This window comes from Dromaius novaehollandiae, chromosome W (assembly GCF_036370855.1).
Source record: "Dromaius novaehollandiae isolate bDroNov1 chromosome W, bDroNov1.hap1, whole genome shotgun sequence".
Lineage (NCBI taxonomy): Eukaryota > Metazoa > Chordata > Aves > Casuariiformes > Dromaiidae > Dromaius > Dromaius novaehollandiae.
The window spans coordinates 61,179,850-61,200,932 of NC_088130.1; the positions used below are offsets into that span (position 1 = coordinate 61,179,850).

The 21,083-nt window shown below is 47.1% G+C and overlaps 1 protein-coding gene across 1 annotated transcript; it reads left to right on the forward strand.

Moving 5' to 3' along the window:
- Positions 1 to 1,968: 1,968 nt before the first annotated feature.
- On the forward strand, positions 1,969 to 21,023 carry LOC112987799 (uncharacterized). The gene is made up of 6 exons (XM_026107846.2): positions 1,969 to 2,348; positions 14,651 to 15,121; positions 17,511 to 17,651; positions 18,064 to 18,132; positions 18,700 to 18,790; positions 19,136 to 21,023. The coding sequence occupies exons 1-6, from the start codon at positions 2,294 to 2,296 to the stop codon at positions 19,341 to 19,343; spliced, it is 1,035 nt and encodes a 344-aa protein (XP_025963631.2). The 5' UTR covers positions 1,969 to 2,293; the 3' UTR covers positions 19,344 to 21,023.
- The last annotated feature ends 60 nt before the right edge of the window (positions 21,024 to 21,083 follow it).

Sequence of the window (21,083 nt, forward strand, 5' to 3'; positions counted from 1 at the left end):
AGCAAGAAAATACCCTTCAAAAAGCTGAAATCACACCCTGGTGAAGAAAACAGAAAGGACCACCTACGCTGGCAGACCAATTGCAAGCGCTCAGCGAGGGAGGTGGATAGGTTGCAGGGGAGAGCTGGGGAACACAGGCCTGTGAACCTGCAGATTAGTAGATAATGTAGCAAAACCCAAAATTACTGGGTGTTTGGATGAACATGAGCTCTTTAGGAAGAGTCAGCAGGCCTGGCCTTAAAAACCTCTTGGACTTCTTTGAAAGAGTCAGCGAGAGTAGGAATAAGGATGGTCCAGCTGAAATAGCCCACTTTGATTTCCAAAAGGCTTCTGAGGGAGTCAAAGAGGCCCCAGAGGGAGCAGAGCAGACTCAGAATAAGAGGGCAGGTCCTGGCAAGGTTAAATACCTGGTTAAATGATGGGAAGTGGAGAGGATGGGGAAACAGTCCATTCTCCCAGTGGAGGTGGTCGCAGGGCAACATCTCGGGCTCTGGGCTGCCCATCACTCAAGGAGAGGAGATCTGCAGAGACACTGGATAAAACACACCAGAACTGGAACATCCTAAGCTGAAAACAGCAGTAAAGGAGTAGGACAGTAGCAGCATCCCTGGTAGAAGAGCACAGTGACCTTTCCAGTGGGATATTGGCTGTAACACCCTTCATTTGCCTGGGACACACCTCCATCCCCAGGAAGGAAACCAAGGTCTTCTTCGCTCTCCTCCTCTCCTATGGGGGAGATGCGCTTGCTCAGCAAACAGAGTGGGAAAAGTTTGCATTTTCAGCCCTAGAAGCAAAGCAATAATGCGGAGGAGAGCTCACCTTAAGACACGTGCACTTTTTAATTAAAAATGCCTGGTATTTAGTGCAACTTGACATATTCCCATGGGGAAAAGGAAACCAATAATAAAGGCAGCGCTGCAGCCAGGCAGGAGCAACCCTGCCAGGGCCAGAACTTACCCCAAGTTTCCCTTTTGTTTGGGTGTAGGATATCCCCACCATCTCCACATCCGGCTGGGAAGAGATGGTTTTGGGTCGAAGCCGGATACCCCACCTGAGAGTGGGAAAGGTGTGAGCTGTCAGCCCAGGGCTGGGCATGGAGGATAAGGGGCTTTGGGGAACTGCACCTCTCCAAGTATCTGGCCAGAGCCATTCCTATGCTGCTGTGACATTATGCTGATGCTAACACTGTACTGCTTTAATTTGACAGCTCAGACCCGAAATGAAGCAGCTCCCAGCTCTCCGAGTGACTCCTGGTCCCATGAACACAGCTCCAGCATGACATAGGAAAGACGATATTGGTGGCATCCAGGATTGCATCCCACAAGTAAAAGCAAACCCATCATTTTCATGTGTGTTTATGCAAAAGGCGTCTCCTGCATTAAGGATATACCCAGGCGAGAATGATCTCAGCAAGCAGGTGGGACAGCCAAATGCACGCAACCATGCAGCTGAACGAGAGCATCTCTCTAGTAAAATAATTTCTCTGGCCTCCCCTGCTGCTGTTTTGCTCGGCAGCCTTTGCTGCTGCCCCTCAGGGAGGGAAGCGTGGTTTTCCCACCACGCAGAGCACAACCTGCTGCATCAAAAACCAAACTTGCCCCAAGCGGCTCAAGTGTCGGAGGGGCCCCTCAGGCAGGTCCCCCGCGCCCAGCTGCTCCCAGGCCAGGTGCAATGGTCCCCCCTCTCACCCCTTCTCCAGCTCTGACCGTGGGACATGCTCTGCTTAAATGCCCCAATCAGCCGCTTTGCGGGGTTTCATCTCCGCACGTAGCATGGCTTAAACTCAGCTCCGCGGGATAGTTCTCCTTAAGGAGAAAACGTGTGACAGCTCCAGCCATCGCGCAGGGCACCGTGTTAGCACTCGTCCCACGCCCCTCCTGGCGCTCCAGCTGCACTTTTCCTTTTCCTACCATGCATGCCGACATCCTCCTCCACCCCCGGCGCTCGCCAAGGCAGCCAGCCAGCCTTTTTAGCATTCGGCACTCATCGCTCGGGAGCAATCGCAGCTGCTGAGGAGCCAAACTCGGTGGCTGCGAGTATGTTGGTCCAGTGTCCCCCCCAGTCCGGAGCGTCATATGATTTCTCCTAGGGGATAACCGCTGACTGGGACTGCGTCTCCAAGCCGATCCTTTGCTGATAAGCCTGGTGCCGAGTCTCCAGCGTGAAGACGAAAGAGGAGTTTTCCCTTCCCAGCAGGATTTTCTGCTTTGAATGACAGAGGAAGGGGGAAAACCAAACCGCCTGGCACTCCTTGCCGGTGAGGCTCCTTCCCCCCGCCGTCTGCTGGGACACAATGGAGCTTTTCAGGTTGAGTCTGAGTTGCATTTGCCTCCTTCCTTGGCTTGAGGGTAAGTCTTTCTGCCTTTGCGGTAGCCAAAAAGTGGGCAGCTATCTGCCTCTGGGATTTTAACCCATTTTCCTGCTGAAGGGGTTGTGGTTGTCTGGCCGCAAAGCTCTGCATCCACTCGCTGTGAAACGAGTGCCCGCAGGTGCATTTCAAGGCAGCATTTGAAACGGGTAAAATGCAGATGTATAGGGCAGTGAGGGACGGGCTAGCAGGGCACTGGGCGAGCTTATCCAGGGGAACAGTGGCATTCTCACAGCTGGTTTTATAATGTGCTGCGTGGGAGAGGCATGTACAAAGCAACTTCCCAAGCGAGTCCCGCACTCCCTGCCCCGGCGGCTCCTTCGCGGACAGTCACAGGCGGAGGTGCGCGGGTGCACAGCGTGCCGACGGCGGTGCGAACCCGCCGGTCAGTGCTTGGAGAGGGGTTTCTGCCAAAGGAGGGCGGTGGGAAGTGGGGACTGGATCCCTTGCTTTAATCCGGCACCTGGTGGATGGCTTCCCCCCGTGCTTCGGACTCTCATTGCGGAAAAGGTTATCTGGAGAAGTGGGATGCTCTCGGGAGGTGTAAGCCTCCCTATTCGTCGTGGCGGAGCAAACTTCTGAGTGGTTCGTTTTAATCTTTGAGTGCATTGCAGAGCTGTGTGCTGAGACAGATCAGATCCCATACTCTGGCTGTACACAGAAATCCTGCCTAGCATCATGGTGCAGAGGCAGATCAGAGTTACCTGGGAACGGTCAGCCCCATGGTCCCACCCACCCCATCACAGACAGCAGGCAGGATCTCTGCTTTAAAAAAGAGCAAAAACCCCAAGATAATAAACAATCCCCTTTTTTATTTTGTTGCTATAGCTGAGATTCCAGGTTCATGAAAGGGACTGGCTGAAATAAATCCTTGAAGTGCTGCAAGGCTCATCCAGTCCCTGAAGCTGCAAGGACAGCAGATCTGCAGTTTTGCAGGTTAGCAGCTCGGGGGTTTTCAGCGAGCTCCTAGACCAAAGGATTATAACTATTTTGGCTACACAGCTGGGATGTTTATTCCCTAAAGATAAAGCACAGACTGGCTGCTCTGACTGTAAAGCCTTTTACCAACTAGCCCACAGTTTACTCTGCAGCCAGGTCAAAGGAGAGGTTTGCACTCACATGGATTTCATTTCTGCTCCTTGTAGCGTCATTTTTCTGCACCCCAAATCTCGCTGATTAAAATAAATACAGTGAATTAGATCTCTCTTCCTAAAGAAGGCCTCAGTGCATGCATTTCCCTGTGCTGGTGGCAGGTGAGGATAGGTGCACATCTTGTAGAAGTCCCAGTTGGCCAGGTTAGGAACTGGAGATGGCACCGTGGTGGGATGCCACGAGAGCAGGACTGCCATAGAGATGGTGCTCTTTCTTTTTGCTCTAATAAAGATCTTTGTCCAGCGTTAGAAAAAAGTGGTTCTTCACTGTGCCACACTAGTAAATTAAGTAGTGCCAAGGACCATTCCCCAGCAAATGTCTTCTCCTTCACAATGAAACGACCTTGGAGCAATCGCACAATCAGCCCTGCATTTCGGCTAGGACAGTGATAAAACCACAGCCGTTTTGCAAGAAAGGAATTTATCTCCCCCATAGCTGGCAACGCTCCAGACAAGCTGGAAGAGCAGAGAGCAAACACATGCTTTGCCCCGCGGCTGACGCCCCCTCCCCAGCCCCCTCTCCCCGTCCCGTCCTGCCGGGGACTGCCTTGCTGCCGGCGGGACAGAAGTGTTTGCTCTTCCCAGGCCTTGGAGGGTTCCGTTTCCTACTGGCATAAAATCCTGGAATTGCCTAAGCTGATTCTCACAGTGGTTTCTTTGGAAATCCCCGGCCAGCAGGGAGGGGACTGAAGTGCCCTCTAAGGAAGCAGGAAGGTATGATGAGCTCTGGGAACCAAGCCTCAGGCACGGGCAGGATCTGTGCATGGACAAGCAGGTAGGAGACTGCTGAAATAATACCACATTTAAGCTTAGTGTATGAGATGACCCACCAAGGAAGCTGAATGTAGTGGCTGTGCAGAAAGGACCTCTTGATCCTCACTCACTGAGCATAAGGCTGATGCCAGCTCTGTTTGGCTGCCTGACCTGTACCCCATACCCCAGGCGAGCTGCTCTCCTCTTCCCTGACCTCTTGGTCACCACACTTTAGAGGTTGCCCAAAGCATCATGCGTGGAAGAGGCAGAAAGGCCAAGCATAGCTGATACTCCCCCTTCCCCTGCACACGCCCCCCCAGCCTCCAACGATTTTCAACTCAGGGAATTTCCTGGTGTTGGCATGTTTAACTCTGCAGTGTCTCAGCAGCTCTGCTTGCTCTGCTTGTGTAGGCTCCCCTGCACACATGCAGGTGGGAGCATCTGCGGCAGGCGGTCGCAAGGACCTCCAGGACCGCCTGTTGGATGCAGAGCCACCTCCTCCTGCTTGTTGTGAGCCTCCCCTTGGCGCCTCATGTCCTCTCTGGGAAGCCTCTGAGCAGTCAGTCCCTGCCCGTCCTCTCTGACTTTTGTAGACCTGCGCCCCCCAGTTATCTTTTCCCACACCAGCACGTCCCAGGCAGAGGGACTGCTTTGCTCTCTCCCAGCTTTGCTCTCTGCTGTGCTCTTCTCCTAGCGGCTGAGTTGCTTTTTGACCACTGCTGAGCCCTGAGCCACTGCTTTCCCAGGATAATCTCTGACAGCCCCCAGCTCCTCCTCCTGAGATGCGATGGGCAGCTCAGAGCCAGGTGTTTCCTATGCGAGCCTGGGACTGGTTTTCCCCACGTGCATCAGGTTTATGGTGATCTGCACTGATCTCCTCTGCCCATTTATCGCCCCATCGCTCAGGCTCATGAGGCACTTCTGCAACTCTTCCCCATCCCTGCTGCCCCACAGAGCACCGTGGCATCGGCTGCTTCCCCATGCCACCACACAGCCCTTGCCTCAGCCACTAATGAGGGAGCTGCAGAGCAGGGCCATCCCTTGGACTTCCTCCACTGCGAGAGCTGACTGGTCCCTCTCCCCTTCTGCTTTTCATCGATTACCTAGGTGTTTACCCATTCCAAAATCTTCCTTCTTTTCCTATGGCTGCTCTGCTCCCTTCAAGGCCTTTGCTGAGAGACCTGGTCAAAAGTGGACGCCCTGCCAATGAGAGCATGCCTCACAGTGACAGGGAAAGCTGTGAGGTCTTGCTGGTCAGCTGGAAGCAAGATATTCCTCAAGGAAACAGCAATGACCAGAAAAAAACACAGGCCAATGTGGTTGCCAGAAGCAACATCTGGGAACGATTCCTCTCACAGAGCCATGTTACTGAAAAGTAATTTGAGTGCAGACCAAGAAGTATTTACAGTGAGGTACTTGCACTGACAAGCCATTCACAAACTAGTTACTGGCAGTTACCAATATGTTTTGTTGACTTCTCTGCAACAAATGACACAGCTTGCTGAGAGCCAAACTGCTGTCTGAAGTGATGGAAACAGTGGACCACAAAACAATAGCTGCCAGATAGCTGCTCACCCACATCTAGTTCTGCTTATTCTGATGGACCAGATTGGTGGATGCTTGTTTCCTAAACAACAGGAACTCACCAGACTCCATCTAACACCATGTGTAGATTGGCCACATCTACTGACCTGTCATGGAAATATGTGTCCACATATGTAACATCTAAGTAAGCATGATCATAGCCTCAAGGAGGATTGGGGCAAAATAAAACTAATGTTGGTCCCATTCAACATCCTGCTGTGCAAAGAAATACCTATTATCACCTCCTGCCATGCTGGTCTTGGGCAAAAAATCAGGCAAAATAAGTATGTTCTTGGCTTGCTGGCATCCCCAGCAGTCCACTGCCCTAGGCAACTGCTTTTTTTATCCTTGCATAGGGCTGGTGCAATAGAAGCACATGTTTATCCTTTGGGACCTCAGGTTTTATTGATCAAATGTTGCAAGTGAATGTTGATAGGCAACGGGCATGCTGGTATGCAGCTGAGTATTGCAATGCAAGCCATCCCAGGAGGACCACAGTCAACGTGACCGTGTATTTTCCGTTCTTTGACATATTTTACCTCCACCTCATGAAAAGGTGAATATAAGAGTATGTCTGCCTAGTAATGACCCCAGATTTAACTAATGACAAAGGTTTCCAGAACTTCCCAAAATGCTGATTTCCACTAGGAAACTTCCTATTATTCAGAGGCCAAAATTTCTCAAAACTTTGGGGCTGTCACCATAAGACAAACAGGAGGAACTGCGGGTGAAAAAACAATGATGAAAATGAACATCTAATCACTGACAAAACAATGGTGAAAATGAACATCTAATCACTGACTCTACGAATTAACTATCTGGTTTGGCAAGTTCAAGTAAAACAAGGAAAACACAAACAACATCTGAATCCTACATGGAAGCTGCAGTGGCCTGCTACTCAAATAGATAATGAAGGACAGGTCAATCTACAGTTCTGGAGAAAAAAATCCACACCATGAAACATCCCACAATTTGCAGAGATTTCTGGGAGTCCCCTAAAGAGGAACAGCCTTGATTTGTCCTTTGTTAGTGGAAGTCATAAAGTGGAGGACAAATCTGGAAACTAATCCACCAGATTGGTTTTCAAAATGCCATACAAAAGGAGAGAGAAGGCTCTGTGACTTTCCCTTCTTTACCACGTCGCAGTGCAGCTTGTTTGTTGAAGGCCTGCATCATGATTCTGTCCGACAGGACAATTTTCCCAGCCAAAATACTTGAACAGCGAAACAAACTCTGCTTTGGGAACGCCTGACCCTGCTCTGCTTACTTGGCAAACAGTCTTTTGACTGTTCAGACCTCTCTTTACACCCTAATTTCAGGAAGTTCCCAAAAGCAGATATGAGAAGAGCCATACTGTAAAATCATTATCAACTTACCAAGCTCTTCTTGAGCTGAGTCCTAAATTCACGCTTCACTGACTGCTATGAGTCAGACCTTCACCTGCGTAAACACGCAGGATTTCGATGGACCTATGATGATTTGAACAACCTCTAGATTCAGACAGTAATTACTCACAGTCTTTTCTATACCCCAATATCATGGCAAAAAAAACGAGACATTTCTAGAAAAGGAGGCTGGGCGCATTGTGCCTCATGCGTCATACGTGGTGCCACCATGGACGTTCAGCTATGATGCTTTTATTGGCCTGGGAGCAGGGGAAATGCAAGAGGCAAAGGGGGAGAAAGGGTAAAGTCACTCCTGAGCTAGGACAGGGAGTTTGTTGCCACCTTTGGGACTTCAGGGACCCTCACGTGGCTCCACAGCTCACACCTGGGATGATGGAGGCTTTGCAGATGTCTGACTTCGTGTGATGGCCACCACTGTGGCTGTCCCTCTTTCCCCTTCCTCCCATCTATCTCTGTGGTGGGATCGCTCCTGCACCCTACTTGGCTGCAAAGGTGGTACAAGGCCAGCTCAGTGGCTGGAAAAGGAGCCATGGGAGAATCATACCCACCTTCGCTCCCCTTCACCTCAGCTAAGCTCATGTCATTGCTAGGGTGACAGTAAACCAAACCAAGTCAGTTTGCAAAATAAAGGAGAGGGCTTTAGTAAACCTTCCACTGACATTGTGGAAGCATTCAGTTTGACGGGGAAACCACTGAGGAAGAAATCATGTTTGGCATATGTCCACTTTTCTGACTACCACTGCAACTTAATTACAGCCCTAAGGGGGCTTCCTGATAAACTGGAAATGCTAAACAAAAAGAGTGCCAGACTCAAAGGAGTGTTGCTTCACTGTGCACATCTGGACTTCCTGCATTCGACCAAAAGCATCTGCTCGGCACAAACCTCTCATGACAGCAAGTGTCTTCCCATCTGCTTTTAAATTCCTTATCCCATGGCCCCGGGCTGGTCCCCTGCGCAGAGAGGGGCTTGCTGCCTGCTTGTTGCAATGGCCACTGGATGGAAGGAGATCTTTTTAGTCCAGCAAGCACAGATTGCCTTCCTAAGAAGCAGTTATTGCCAGACAGCATTCAGAGTTGCTCCTGTTCTCTAATTTAAGGGTCTCAGGCTGCTAACTTGAGTTAAATTAAATGTAATGTCCTACGAGTGATCTTACTGGAGCAACATATTGCACTGAGCTCCCTCTGTGCAGGGAATCTTCCTACTTTAATTGGACAGCTTCCCTCCTTCTGCCACAACATCTCCTAGTCTCTATCTGGTCCTGACCCTCTGCAGGAGGTGAAAACAGCCTGCCAGACCCCTGGGCACACAGAAACAGCTTCCTCCTGTTCAGAAGAAACATTTGGCTGCATTTTTGCTTATGGAGGGATATGGTAACTTCAGGCCATTGCAGAAAATTGCTCCTGCTGCTACAGTTAGCCACATGAAACTTCCTCCTGCTTCACCCAACATCTTTCTAGACTGCTTGGTGTTGTAGATGTGTGTGTAAATCGCCAAGAAAGTCCCCCTCTACATTTAGTCCTCAATGTGAATCCTGGTAAGGGATTTGGAAAGAAAAGGGTGGTAGCTCTGCAATACTAGCAATGAGGGCAGGAGAGTAGAGGTGGTAAAACACTGCGTTTGCCTGCAAGGAAGAGAGTCAGATCGTCCATAGCAGGATAGGTAGCAGTGTCTTCCACATTGCCCTAATGTCTGAGCAGCTGGAGATGGTGTTCCCAGTTTCTCCAGTTTGCTTCTTTTGGGCTGGAGCCATTTCTGATACGAGTTGGACTCTCTCATGGCTCTCATGGCTGCTGTTAGAGCTAGGACAGAGACCAAGATTGTTGGCAGGGTCACTTGAGAGGACAGGAGTCTTCCAAACCCTCTTCCCACCTGATGCTCCTTGAACTGCAGCTGTAGTCCCACCTGACAGGAGACACCTATAGCCTGGGAGATCTGATATTCAAGAGTGAGCTTTGCAAGGAGGCAAACATATGTAATGTTTACCAGAATGGTGTGGGTCATTCTCCTTCTTAGAGAAGCTACGAGTCTGCTGTAGTTGTGGATAATGAATCTGGAATAACCTGCACAAGAAGTTTGTCTTGATAAGCCAGGGTATGATATTGCTGGCTCAGAGGTTTCCATGCCATGGTGCATGTACCACTAGTGCTATGCTTATTTGGGGTGGAAGCAGGAGAAACAGCTTGGAGATATTTCTCTGAGCTGCTCTTACTGCTTCCCTGGGAGCTCGTGAGGACCTGCTGGAGATCCTGGCTCTGACGCCTGCTGCCAGCTCCACAGCAATGGGAAATCAGCTCCTGCACATCTGCCTCCAGAAGCATGAGCAAAGCAAGAGGGTCCCGAGAGGGGGCTGCTGCTGAGGCACGTGCTCTGGGCAAGTGAGGGCATGGGGCTGGGAATCCAGTGGGGAAGGGAAAAATGGAAGAACAGGGAAAGTGAATGGGGCATGGTGGAGATCCCCAGGCTTGGAGTGCAGGGTAGGAAGGTCAGGTTATATGGACCATGGCCTGCCTGCAGGCGATGTGCAAGACAAGGGCAGAGGCAGGCAAGGGCATGCAAGCAGTTGGTGGGAGGATTTAGGAGGAAGGGAGAGCTGGGGCAGAGGAACGCAGAGCAAGGAGCTGCCAGGACAGTGGCATCCAAGAACCACCTTTGGGAGCTCTCCTGGGTCCAGGAGATCCCCTGCAAAGCAATCTGTCTGGGAGGTGCCCTAGCTGCCCCAGATGGGCACTTGCCTTTGAGCAGAGGTAGAGGGAGGAAAGGGTAAATCCCTGACTGTGACTCAGCACTCATGTTCACGCTGCAGAAAAAAAAGCCACTTGGCAAGAGAAACTGAGCTAATTAGAGTATTTTGTGAAGACCTAGGGGCAGAGCAAAAGAGGCCAAAGCCAACAGCGAGGCTCCCCGGTGACGTGTTCTGGGAACCCATACTCGCTCGGCTCTGACCTACCCCTTCCCTCCGCAGAGCCTTTAAAGGGAGCGACCCAGCCCCAAACAACTCGCCAAATGGCCTTGATCAAGTCATCACAGGCACTGCTTAGAAACAGCAGAAACATTCCCAGCCGGACGGGGCTTACTGGTAACCAAGGCTTTCCTGGTGACATTACCTTAATTAGGAATATTGCATGAGTTCTGCTCCTAAGCCTGCAACGAACAGCATGTCCCAGGGGTGCTCATGCCACAGACAGGCGGGGGACTATATTTGCTTGTTTTCCTTTCTCATAACCAGACAGAGTGGCAGCATCATAGGACAAGCCAGCTGGCATCAACGGCCTTTGCTAGAAATTGTTTATTTTGCTCCTAAAAATATGAGGAGGCAAAAATGTTCAGCATGAGCAGCTGAAAGCAGGCATCTATTCAGGCTCTGAGAGTAAGGCTGGTGTTTTTCAGAGACGCTGAGCCCACGTCCCCAAGCCTACGGTGGGTTTTCTTTCCACCTCGCTCTCTTATACAAAGTTGGATACCATGCTCTGCTTCCTCCAGGTTAGTATTTCCCAAATGTTAGGGCTGATGGCCATATTCGCAGGGGTACTGAGCACTGGCACTAGGGATGCTTGGCAGCGCTGGGAAGAAAGCTCCTTTAGCTTCATGAATACGGATTACCTTACGGACAGATCAACGTCACGAGAGCTGTCAGGAGGGAAGACACTGAGCTAGAAGTTCAGAGGTGGAGGGTTATAGCCCCAGGTTTGTAGCCAGCGTAATGTCTAACCAAGCAAAGTTTAGCTAGACCTCTGTTCCCAATCCTTAAAACAGTGGTTATACATCCAGACCTTGCGACACAACGTGAAGATAAAATTCTATTAATAATCTAGTGTCATGTGCTACTGAGGAGTGGTACAAATCTCAAAGAAAAGCACTCGTGTTGCAGTGTTGAGTTTCCTCAGCTCACAGGGATTTCCATCACGGACAGGCTGCCTTGGATTTTCGGTGGGATGAATCTCTGAAAACTGAGACCTGCATAAAACCAAGAAGGCTAGTAGAAAGGGGCAGCCCAAAAGGGTAAAATGCCTGCAGGTTACATGTGGATGTGCAATGATTGCAGGTAACATGCAGACAACATAGGGACTCTTTAAGGAGGAACACGTACCACCAGGGACTATACACAGAGAGCAAAACACAAGTTTGGCCACCGGATTAAACAGCAGAGCTCTTCAAAATTAAAAAAAAAAAACCAAAAACTTCCAAAATGAACAGTCATGTCCAAGCACAGAAAATAAAAAGCAGCACAAATTCTGACATGTTTAATGTTGACCCAAATAAAGCATCTGAAAAAAAGACTGTGGAGAAGCAACTTAGAGAAAGCATGAAAAACTACTAATAGAAATTTTTTCAAACATTTCTGAAGTAGGAATCCTGTGGGGATAATGAGGCAAATAACTGATGTAAGTATAGGAAGGGCAACCAAGGAAGGGCTGTGCAGGAAAGCTGAAGGAATTATTGGCATTGGAATTCACTTCAGATGTGGTCAGGGAAGTCCTCACACAGCAGTCACTCCTTACAGTGTGAAAAACAGTACCAAACAAAATTGTCAGTAGAAGAAGTTTTAGAAAAAAAACAGTTAAATCAGCTATGGCAAATGACAAGGCCTAGATGGCACTCACACTGAGTTAAAGGAAATTAAATACGAGATTTTTTCAACTTCTGAGAGAAATGTAAGCTATTGCTTAAAGTGGCTTCAGCACCAGAAAAAAAAAAGGATTATGGCAACTATGTTAATCTTCGAAAGGGATCCTTGCAAAATCTAGGGAAATACAGGTCACTAAATTTGATTTTGGCATCAAGCAAATCAATAGAAACTACAACAGAGAACAGAATTAGCAGATGGACAGATGAAAATGAGAAAAGTCAACACAGCTTTTGTAGAGGGAACACCAGACTGACCTGCAATGGCATAAATCAGCTCATATATGTGATTAGCTGATCTGGATCTTGTGCTTGGGTTTGCAGAAGGCTTTTGATAAGATTCATCCACCAAGGCCTTTAATATCAGTTATCATGGAAGAGAGAAAGATTTCTCCCATGGGCTGGTAAGTTGTTAAAGATAAAAAACAAAGAGGTGGAATAACTAGACAGTGGTCCCAACAGCAGGAAGGTATCGGCAGGTGCCCATGAAGATCGGTGCTATTTGACAGTGATCTTGAAAAAAGGTGTGAATAATGAAGTAATAAAGCTTGCTCATGGCACAAAATTATTCAGAATAATCAAAACAAAAGTTGACTGTGCAGAGCTGCAGAAGGAGCTCGTGACACTGATTGAACACTAATGATTAATGAACTTCTGTGGTGAAAAATATAATGTAATGTACATAGGAAAAACAGGTCTAACCATAAATACCTGGGTAACTCTCCTGAGTGAGCTCTTTCCTTGCCTGATTTTTATCTTCTTCCCTTATACATGTGCTAATGCCCAGTACTGGAGATAGGATATTGGGCTCAGCAGATATTTTGTTTGGCTCAGTACAGTTCTCCTGCTCCTTAAGTTTCTTATGTTTTTATGCAGTGCTCAATTCATTACTTCTGAAATGTGTGTCTCCCAATCAAGATGAAGCAAAGCATTTCTGCAAATCCTAAAAAAGAAAAAATGAGGCGGGAGGGCTAGGAAATTGTATTTGTGCCTTTGGATTATCTGGAGATTATGTGAGATTATGTAGGAGACAATTCTCCTGCTTGTGGAACCGGACAGTAACAAGGCTTTGAGACAGAAACTCAGTCCTAAAGTGCATTAAACCTCAATTCACACAGCCTTTACTACATGGTAAAGAGGACTGCACTCACGAGCTGCTCACAGACCCTGCAGAAATTTTGTTTCTGGCACGCAGGATTGGTAGGAATTGCCTGGGCTGTCGGATCCACAGGACCGTGTAGCGCAGTATCCCAGCACCAACACGTCCATCCTCACCTCATCTCCATCCAGCGTAGGAGGTGCATCAGGAATTCTGGCTGCCTCTCCCTGTGCGTCTGGGCCCCACCAAAAAGCCCCGAGCTGTTTCTCATCTAATAACCACCAGGCGTTATTAGTCTAGCAGACCCCTAGGATTTCCTGAGAGAAAACGTGGGAGCTCTTTTAAGCTATTGTTTGTATCCTTGTTATTGTGTACCGGCTTCTGTTTACACTGTTGTTAGTTTTTTCAGGTACCAAGTCAAATATATGCTGCCAGGGAAAAGTATTGTTCTTTGCTTTGGGAGGGGAAATTCTGCAGAAACAGATGTTCAGATAAGCATCACTGTTCTTGTCTAACGTCGGTTTTCAGGCTTCTCTTACTCACTGCACTCGACACGGTACGCGGATGGTGCTCTTCACAGTGTGACTCTCGGGGAAAAGAGAAAAGAATTTCACCACAACAGATGAAAGTTGTCATGTTTTAACTGTAATTAAAATGGAAAGGTTTCTCAGAATGTGGTAGAAACTTGAATCATTTATTTCTATTCCTCTGTGTGTAAATTAGGCACAAAATATACAACAGACGGTACGTCTGTGTCAGTGACATATGGTTTAGCATTTAGTATTTTGTTCAGGATGTTCAAAGGCCACACTCATTGATTTTGCAATGAAAATGGATGCAACTTTCCAGCTAACAGAATGATATCCATCCCAAGTCATCAAAGGCCTAGATGGGCCCCATTGCTACCCAAAGCAACAAGTGATTAAGAAATTGCTTCAAACTGTGTGTCCGCTGTGGGACGAGTATAGGGTCTCTCTCACAGAGGGATTCTTTAAATATGGTACCTTCATGTCTAGGGGGTACAGACCAGTGTCAGATGTACTAAATCCAAGTTTACTTCAATACTTACGCAAGTCAAATTAGTCAAATACTTCCAGACTTTTGCAGGGGTATGGTTTTATCCCTCATGCTGCTGGAATATCACAAGAAGCCACCTAATGGAAGCAGTAGCCTAAGGTGGCCTACTTGGTGACCTAGATAGGCATTTGGGGATTTCAAGAATTTCAATTATTTTTCGTCAGAAAGATTTGATCCAGATTGGGGTTGAGGGGGAACAAACCATCCAGTTATTTTGGAGAGAGGGAAGGATGAGTACTTATTTAAAGCTTTAGCTGGTTGAAGTATTGTATTAAATATTATAGACAAAAATATCACAAAAGTACAGTCTTCCACAGACAGTGAATTTTTCTCCATTAGTCATAGGAGTTAGTCAGTCACGGTTATTCCTCTCTAGTATTGTTCCTGGTTATTTGTACACTATGTATGATAGAGAAACGTAATTCTGGGAAATTGGGAGGATGTGGGAAATGCTGGCCTAGGCATGATCCCACAAAGGACCGGTGGGTTAAGTCTCCCCTTCCCCAGGCATTTACAACATCTCATGCTCAGAAGATATGTTTGCCTTGGACATGTACCGTACTAAACCATGTTCTGATTGCACCGTAGTATCAGAGGGGCAAGGCTTCCTCATAAGGAACACGCGGCTGGAAAAGTGCATCCATGTCTCCCACCACAAGACTGACGGCATTGGCCTGACCGACTGCAAGCTGCACTCCCAGCAGCAGCAGTGGAGCTGGGACCCCACCACCGGGACCATCGTCAGCCTTAAAACAAAGCAGTGCTTGTCGGCCCACAAGACACGCAAGTATGCGCTGGCCAAGCTAGAGCCCTGTGGGGACTGGGAACGCCAAGCGTGGGCCTGCAGCAAGAAGGGACATTTGACTTTACAAAGCCTGGGCTTCCACCTCAGCACCAAGGAAGGAGGCCACAAGGTCTTCGTCTCAAGGGAGAAGGACAAGTTCAGTAGGTGGAAGACTTTAGCGGATGAAACCATCTGTGCTGCTGCCCAGACAGCAGCTCTGAGGCCTGGTGAACCAACACAAGAAGCTGTAGACAGACTGATCTGGATATATGAAAGTAAGATGAAGTAGATTTAGCAACTGACAACATCTAACCTTAGGTGTCATCATCACCTAGAAGCCACCTAACACCAGGCTTGCTTTCATCATCCTAACTCATGGTTACTTTGGCCAAGTCTGGAGAGATACTGAATGGCTCAAAGCCAGCCTGACTATGCTTCTGTACCACCAGTTTCCAGTAGTTGCTGTCCAGTGTTTTGCAGAAAGCATGCAGCATCTCACTGGGTCAGGCTTCTAAACCTCAGCTGTGAGTCTGATGATAGGCAAAACTCAAATATTTTGGAAAGCTGGTCTCAATCAGTGCCCAAAGCTAAGAACCATTTGAATTGCTTGAGAGTCCTAACTCCAAAATGGCCAAGGTGGAAGTCTCATGGTTAGGCATCTAGACTTTGAAAGGGCCTTTTCATACTTTGTGCCTCTGGATGTTATTCAAAGTAACAAGAAAACTAGAGGCAACTGAGAGCCTTTTTTAAACTAATATGAATTATGGAGGAGCTGCTATATTTGAAATGAGAAATTCTTGCTTCAGTTTGAGCAACATATTAGAGTTATCTCCTACCAGACCCAAAAAGTGCTCTCATCACTAATTAAACCACGGTTCTAACCCTCACCCCATGTTCTCATGATCCTCAAAAGTGAGTGTTGTTCCTGATCCCTGATGTAACTGCAAAGTGACCAGTGAATGCAGCAAATGGTGGTAGGTGGTTTAAGTGTTGCCCTCTCTTCACATTAAGAAAGCCCAAAACATGACATCAAAAGTTTATAAATCGTGGGGCTATTTCATCAACGTTATGGCCTCGCCTGCTAAAAAGAATGAAAGCTCTGCCTTCATGAACATTCCCTATCCTCTGCCTAAACTGGATGCAAAAAGAGGCAGAAATCCTGGCCCTATCATAGTCTTAAGCACTTGACACCAGGCTAACTCCTAACAACAGACATCAGGCATAGTCACTGCACCAAGATGAGACTGTCACTAAGACGGCCAGTGAAGCACACTGCAGACAACTGATTATTTATGATCCAGTCTGATTCCTTCTTTCGTTTGCTCCCTTATGACTTACAAACTGGGAGGTGGTTTCAGGACTTCTCTCATGAAGTTGTGTGCAGAACTGAGACCTGAAAAATCACATTCAATTCCTATCCCCATCCTCTCCTCTCCTCCTGTCTTCCACTCCAGGGATCAGAAAGGACCTGGCATTTGTAATGACTTTTCTCTGTTTGCACATTCTGTTCCCAGCCTTCCTGAAGGGAAATAATTTCCTTTACATGAGGCTACTCCTTATATTAAGGCCTGATGGTGCCAATGAGGTTTTAAGTGCTGCAGAAATGAGTAAAGAGAAAATGTGATGAATTTGGTTGGCATAAGCAGATGGATTATAAGTTTAACCTTTTGACACAAAGAGGTTATACCTAATTGGAAATAGAAAGAGCTACAATAGCTTTTTTGGCTGCAATGTGCAGACAAGATGGCCTTTTTACCCAGGTTTTTAATTAGTCAACTAGAAGGTTAACATGTAATTATCACAGATCAGTAGTCACAAATGTTAGTTTAACGTAAAGGTAAATAAAGCCAATAAAAAAATAGATACTGTAATAGGCTAGTTAAATATAGACTAGGAAATGCCTGGAACATTTAAGATACAGGGAAAAGCCATGTGAAAAGGGCATTTGCATTCCCCGAGGCAGTGTTCCTGGCATGCCAGTGCTCCCTCGGAGCCAGGCTCCACAAATAGGGCTGCAAGTGTAAAAACACAGAGCAGGCTTCGAACCAGGTTCTGCCAGTTACCGTGTGTTGTGCACACCGATAGCTTTCCTATCAGCCCCATGGTTCAGAGGCTACCGGAGCGAACGTCTTCTGAAGACTAATGACACTGTGCCAGCCGTGGCCTTCTCAACCAGTGTAAATGACTGTTTGAAATCTGGATTTCTCAAATACTCCATCAACAACAGTTGATACCTGAAACCATATTTACCTCACTCACTTGCAAGAGATATGAACTATTTACCACCCATTTGATCACATTTCTTTATCTACTGTGTTGGTAACATCTGTGATGCTTAGCTATAGTTCTGCTTGCCTTTTCCTCCTACCTCATGCCTTAACAGCTGATATAGCATTCATATTTTTTGACCATAATTGACCTTACCTACCACCAAAAACAAGCTTTTGTCTGGCTGTGGGTTCAGTCTTCAGAGGTTCACTTTATCCTCTTTGAAATCGGTGAGAATGCAAGGCCCTTGACACAGAGGAGGTGACTGGCACTACGCTGTTTGCCTTGCAGGGTACAGGACTAACATGGCAGGGCTGGGTTCCCGTCCCTTGCGTACCCAGGATTCTGTACAAAAAGTAAATGATAATCACATGCATCTTTGCTTTGTTCCCTAAGCTAAAACCATCGATTCATCAAAGACCCATGCTGTGGACAGGGAGCCTTCCATGGGCTTGACTGACCCACCTCTGACTAACGAGTTTAACAACACAGCATCACCAGTGAAGACTAAACAGGCACACCTCCCAGCAGACGAGGGTGAGCGCTTTTCTGAACACACATGTAACAGCAGCAGGAGGGAAAGTGTGGGAAACATCTAAGGATTACTCAGTTTTTTTCCAGTGGTGGTAAGTACCAAGTACTTCTGAAGGACTTCCACACCCACTTCTGAGTGCTTGGAGGCCGCTCTCACACAGTGAGTGGAGATATTTACCCTGGGAAGCAATTTGGTGATATGGTGATAGTCTTAGCCTGGAGGCACAGCCACCAGAAATTATAGTTACAAAGAATTTCTGTGTCTGGGTGACACTGAGGAACAAGAAGGTTCCCCTTCTCCTTCCACCTCGATACCAAGGGGCTCTGTGGTTACTGTGCATCCAGGAGGAAGCTACAGCTCCCTCCGGTCTGACAGTGCAACCCGCTAATCTGAATGTCTCCATCTTTCCCCCAGATCCGTCCTACAGTCATTCTAAAAAGCACCATGGAAATCGGGGGAAAAGCTCTGGGGCCAGGCTTGCAGGTAGGTCTAAGGATTAACCAGAGGAGGAAAAAAAACAGGTGGACAAAGGTTCATCAGTGCCCCTAACCTTCCCACCAACTGTAGGGTTACATTCCCGTGCGTCCAGCTGGGGATGCACAGTGCTCAACACAGAACAAGGGTGCCAAATTACCTGCCTGAGAAATGCCTTTTAATGATCAAACTGGGCCTGGAGTACAAGAGGGAGCAAGAACATGCAAATGCTTTGTCCCAGCTCACCAGGAGAAGCAGTGATATCACCTAGCACTGGTGCCTTCCCTCTCCCTTTCTATTGCATATCAAAGAGTTGTAGAGTGGAGAAGTATGAAGAGTTGTTGTCTCTTGAGCAAGAAAGAAAACCCTCATGTGGCCATTTTCAATAGAGGGATGCTGGGTGGAACAGAGCAGCTGTAGTGTGTTGAATTTAAACAGACTAGTTTTCCTGCTCTACTGCTGGGGCTGTTAGCGCTGTTCTGCAGCAATACTAGAGGTGCTTTTTGCAGCAGTAGTAGGTACAGAACTTGAACAGGTATGGTAAAAGCATGGTGGTTTTACATGATATCCTTTCAGGCACCAACTGGAAGACAGCTATGCTAGTCCTCAGCCCCTTGGCATTCATACTGGGATTAATAATACTGACACTGAATGTTCATTACAACAAGTAAGTGAAGATGAAGGTTCTTTTGATTTGTCACCTCCCTGTCTGGCATTTCAGAATAAAATCCTGATCTTGGTATCCTCCCCCCTCCCAGACATGAAATGTTTGACACCGACCAGAGGGCTCTGGTCATCTCTCCCCTTAATTTCTCCTCTCTGTCATCCTGTTTCTCCCTTCCACTTACTACCCCATCCAAATGCGGCTGCTAACGTTGGCTCCTTCTGCTCTACATCACTCTCGTAATTTGGTTAAGGGAATTTGGGAACTGTGGCTGCTGACCCAGTTCACATGCAGTAGCATCAAGCAGCAGGCAGATGCAGTTACATGGTCTCTTCTCCGCTCTCCTAGGAAGAAGAAAATCCTGTCTGCTTTGAAGAGTTCCCCAGACAGCAGCAGCAGAGCTGACTTACGGGAGCAGTCCCGATTACCAAGAGGCCCCCGGCCACACACTCCACCATCTCGCTCCCCTTCCTTGAGGCACGGGGAGATCCTTATCGAGTGGAAAGACGGGACTGTCACTCCTCTTTTTGATAATGCCAATTATCAAATGGACTAGCTCTGAGCTGTTGTTTCCCACTGTGTTACCCGCCGTCCTTCTCAATGGGGAGAGTGCCTCCTTACAGGATTTTCTCCCTTGCCTTACTATTTTTGACAGGGAGTTGTAAGCGCTGTTTGCTTTTTTAACACTTGAGAACAATCTCCTTGTGCAGCACAAAAGTTGAAGCAAGCAGAACAGATTGTTTTGTTTGCATAGGCATACACTGCTTAGCTCCTCCAGAGCTACTTTAACCCATGACAAGACCCAGCTTTAGCTAAATGAAGCCGAGTATCTTGTCAGCTGCAACTGTCTGCTGCCCTGAAATTCTTGTGTTATTGAGCAGGCAAGAAAGTAATTCCTCTGAGACAAGGAATAAGGTGAAAGCACAAATCCGGGTGAATCTTAAATATTTTTTAGGCTTAAAACAAGCTGCCAACAGACATAGAAAGCTGTCAGTTACTTCATCCGTGAGAGAATGTAACTAACAAGCAACGTCTTCAGGACTCAAAGGTGAAAGGGTCTCCAAATCTGCCAAATCGCCCCAGAATAGAATCATTTTTCTAAATTAAAAAGTTGCACCCTTTCCTCTCTGCAACACAGCAAGACTGCTGCTGAGAGAGTATCTGTTTCACAGAATATTTTTATATTTAGGGTGTACTAAACCTGGGAACATATTTTAGTATCAGACATAGGCAGAGGAAGAATTCCTTCTCCACCAGTGACTGACACGCAAATACTCAGAATTGAATTCTGACTTTCCAATGCTTCCACCTTTAAAATAAGTCCAAAGACTTTGTGTACACTGTCAGGTCAAGTTTCCAAATGTCTAAGCACCACAGAACTGGTGGAAATACATTCTGTACACAAATCCCTCAAAACGCACATGCAGTGCCCCACCCGCCATCACAGTTACATCCCTCTTACCTTCTTCTACCACAATTTAGATGCCCATCCTTGAAATTTTGTCCATGGAGCACATTACCTAACAATTTACAGCAGTTGTTACTCTCCCAAATCTTGATGCATTTGGGGAACGCTATATATGCAGTGCCATTAAAACGCAAAAACTCACTTGGAGTTCAGCTAATGCTGTGAAAACAGCAAGTACTTATGTTCATTACTGCTGAATAGGCAGAACAGATGACTTGATAATAACTCTAATTCATACTTAATTTGCAAATCTTGCTCAAACATAAAGCCAGTAATGCCATTGTTTACAAAACATTGATTAAATGGTAGGTTAAGTAATAATAAAAAATAAGACTGTGAAGCAGTGCATGGGCTTTTAATTTTTTTAATTTTTTAAGAAAATTCTCCCCCTCTTTTAACTGGTTCTAATTTTTTAATAATTTCTGACTGGTTTATAGATAGATAATAGATAGTTAGATACTAGAGACAAAACTTGCCAAGGTAGGGACAGAGGAGGTGAGGGTGTGACTCTTCATCACTAGAGGTCTCAAAGAGCACACGAGCCAAGTGTCCATCAGGAAAGACTCTGAAACAGCCAATTCTCCCTGGGGCAGTGGATGGGCCAGACGACGGTGGGAGGTGCCTTTCATCCTCTGCTTCTAGCAACCAGCTGAGAAGCATTCACTGCAATCACACAGCCTGTGTGCTCTTCACTGTCTGCCATCACTTGAATGCAATGTTTTTAAGCAGCGTTCATAAATCAAAATAAAACCTGCCTTTAAAGTGGAAGACCACTGGAATATTTTTTTTTTAAATACAAAACAGGATGCACAAGTGGGCATTTATAAA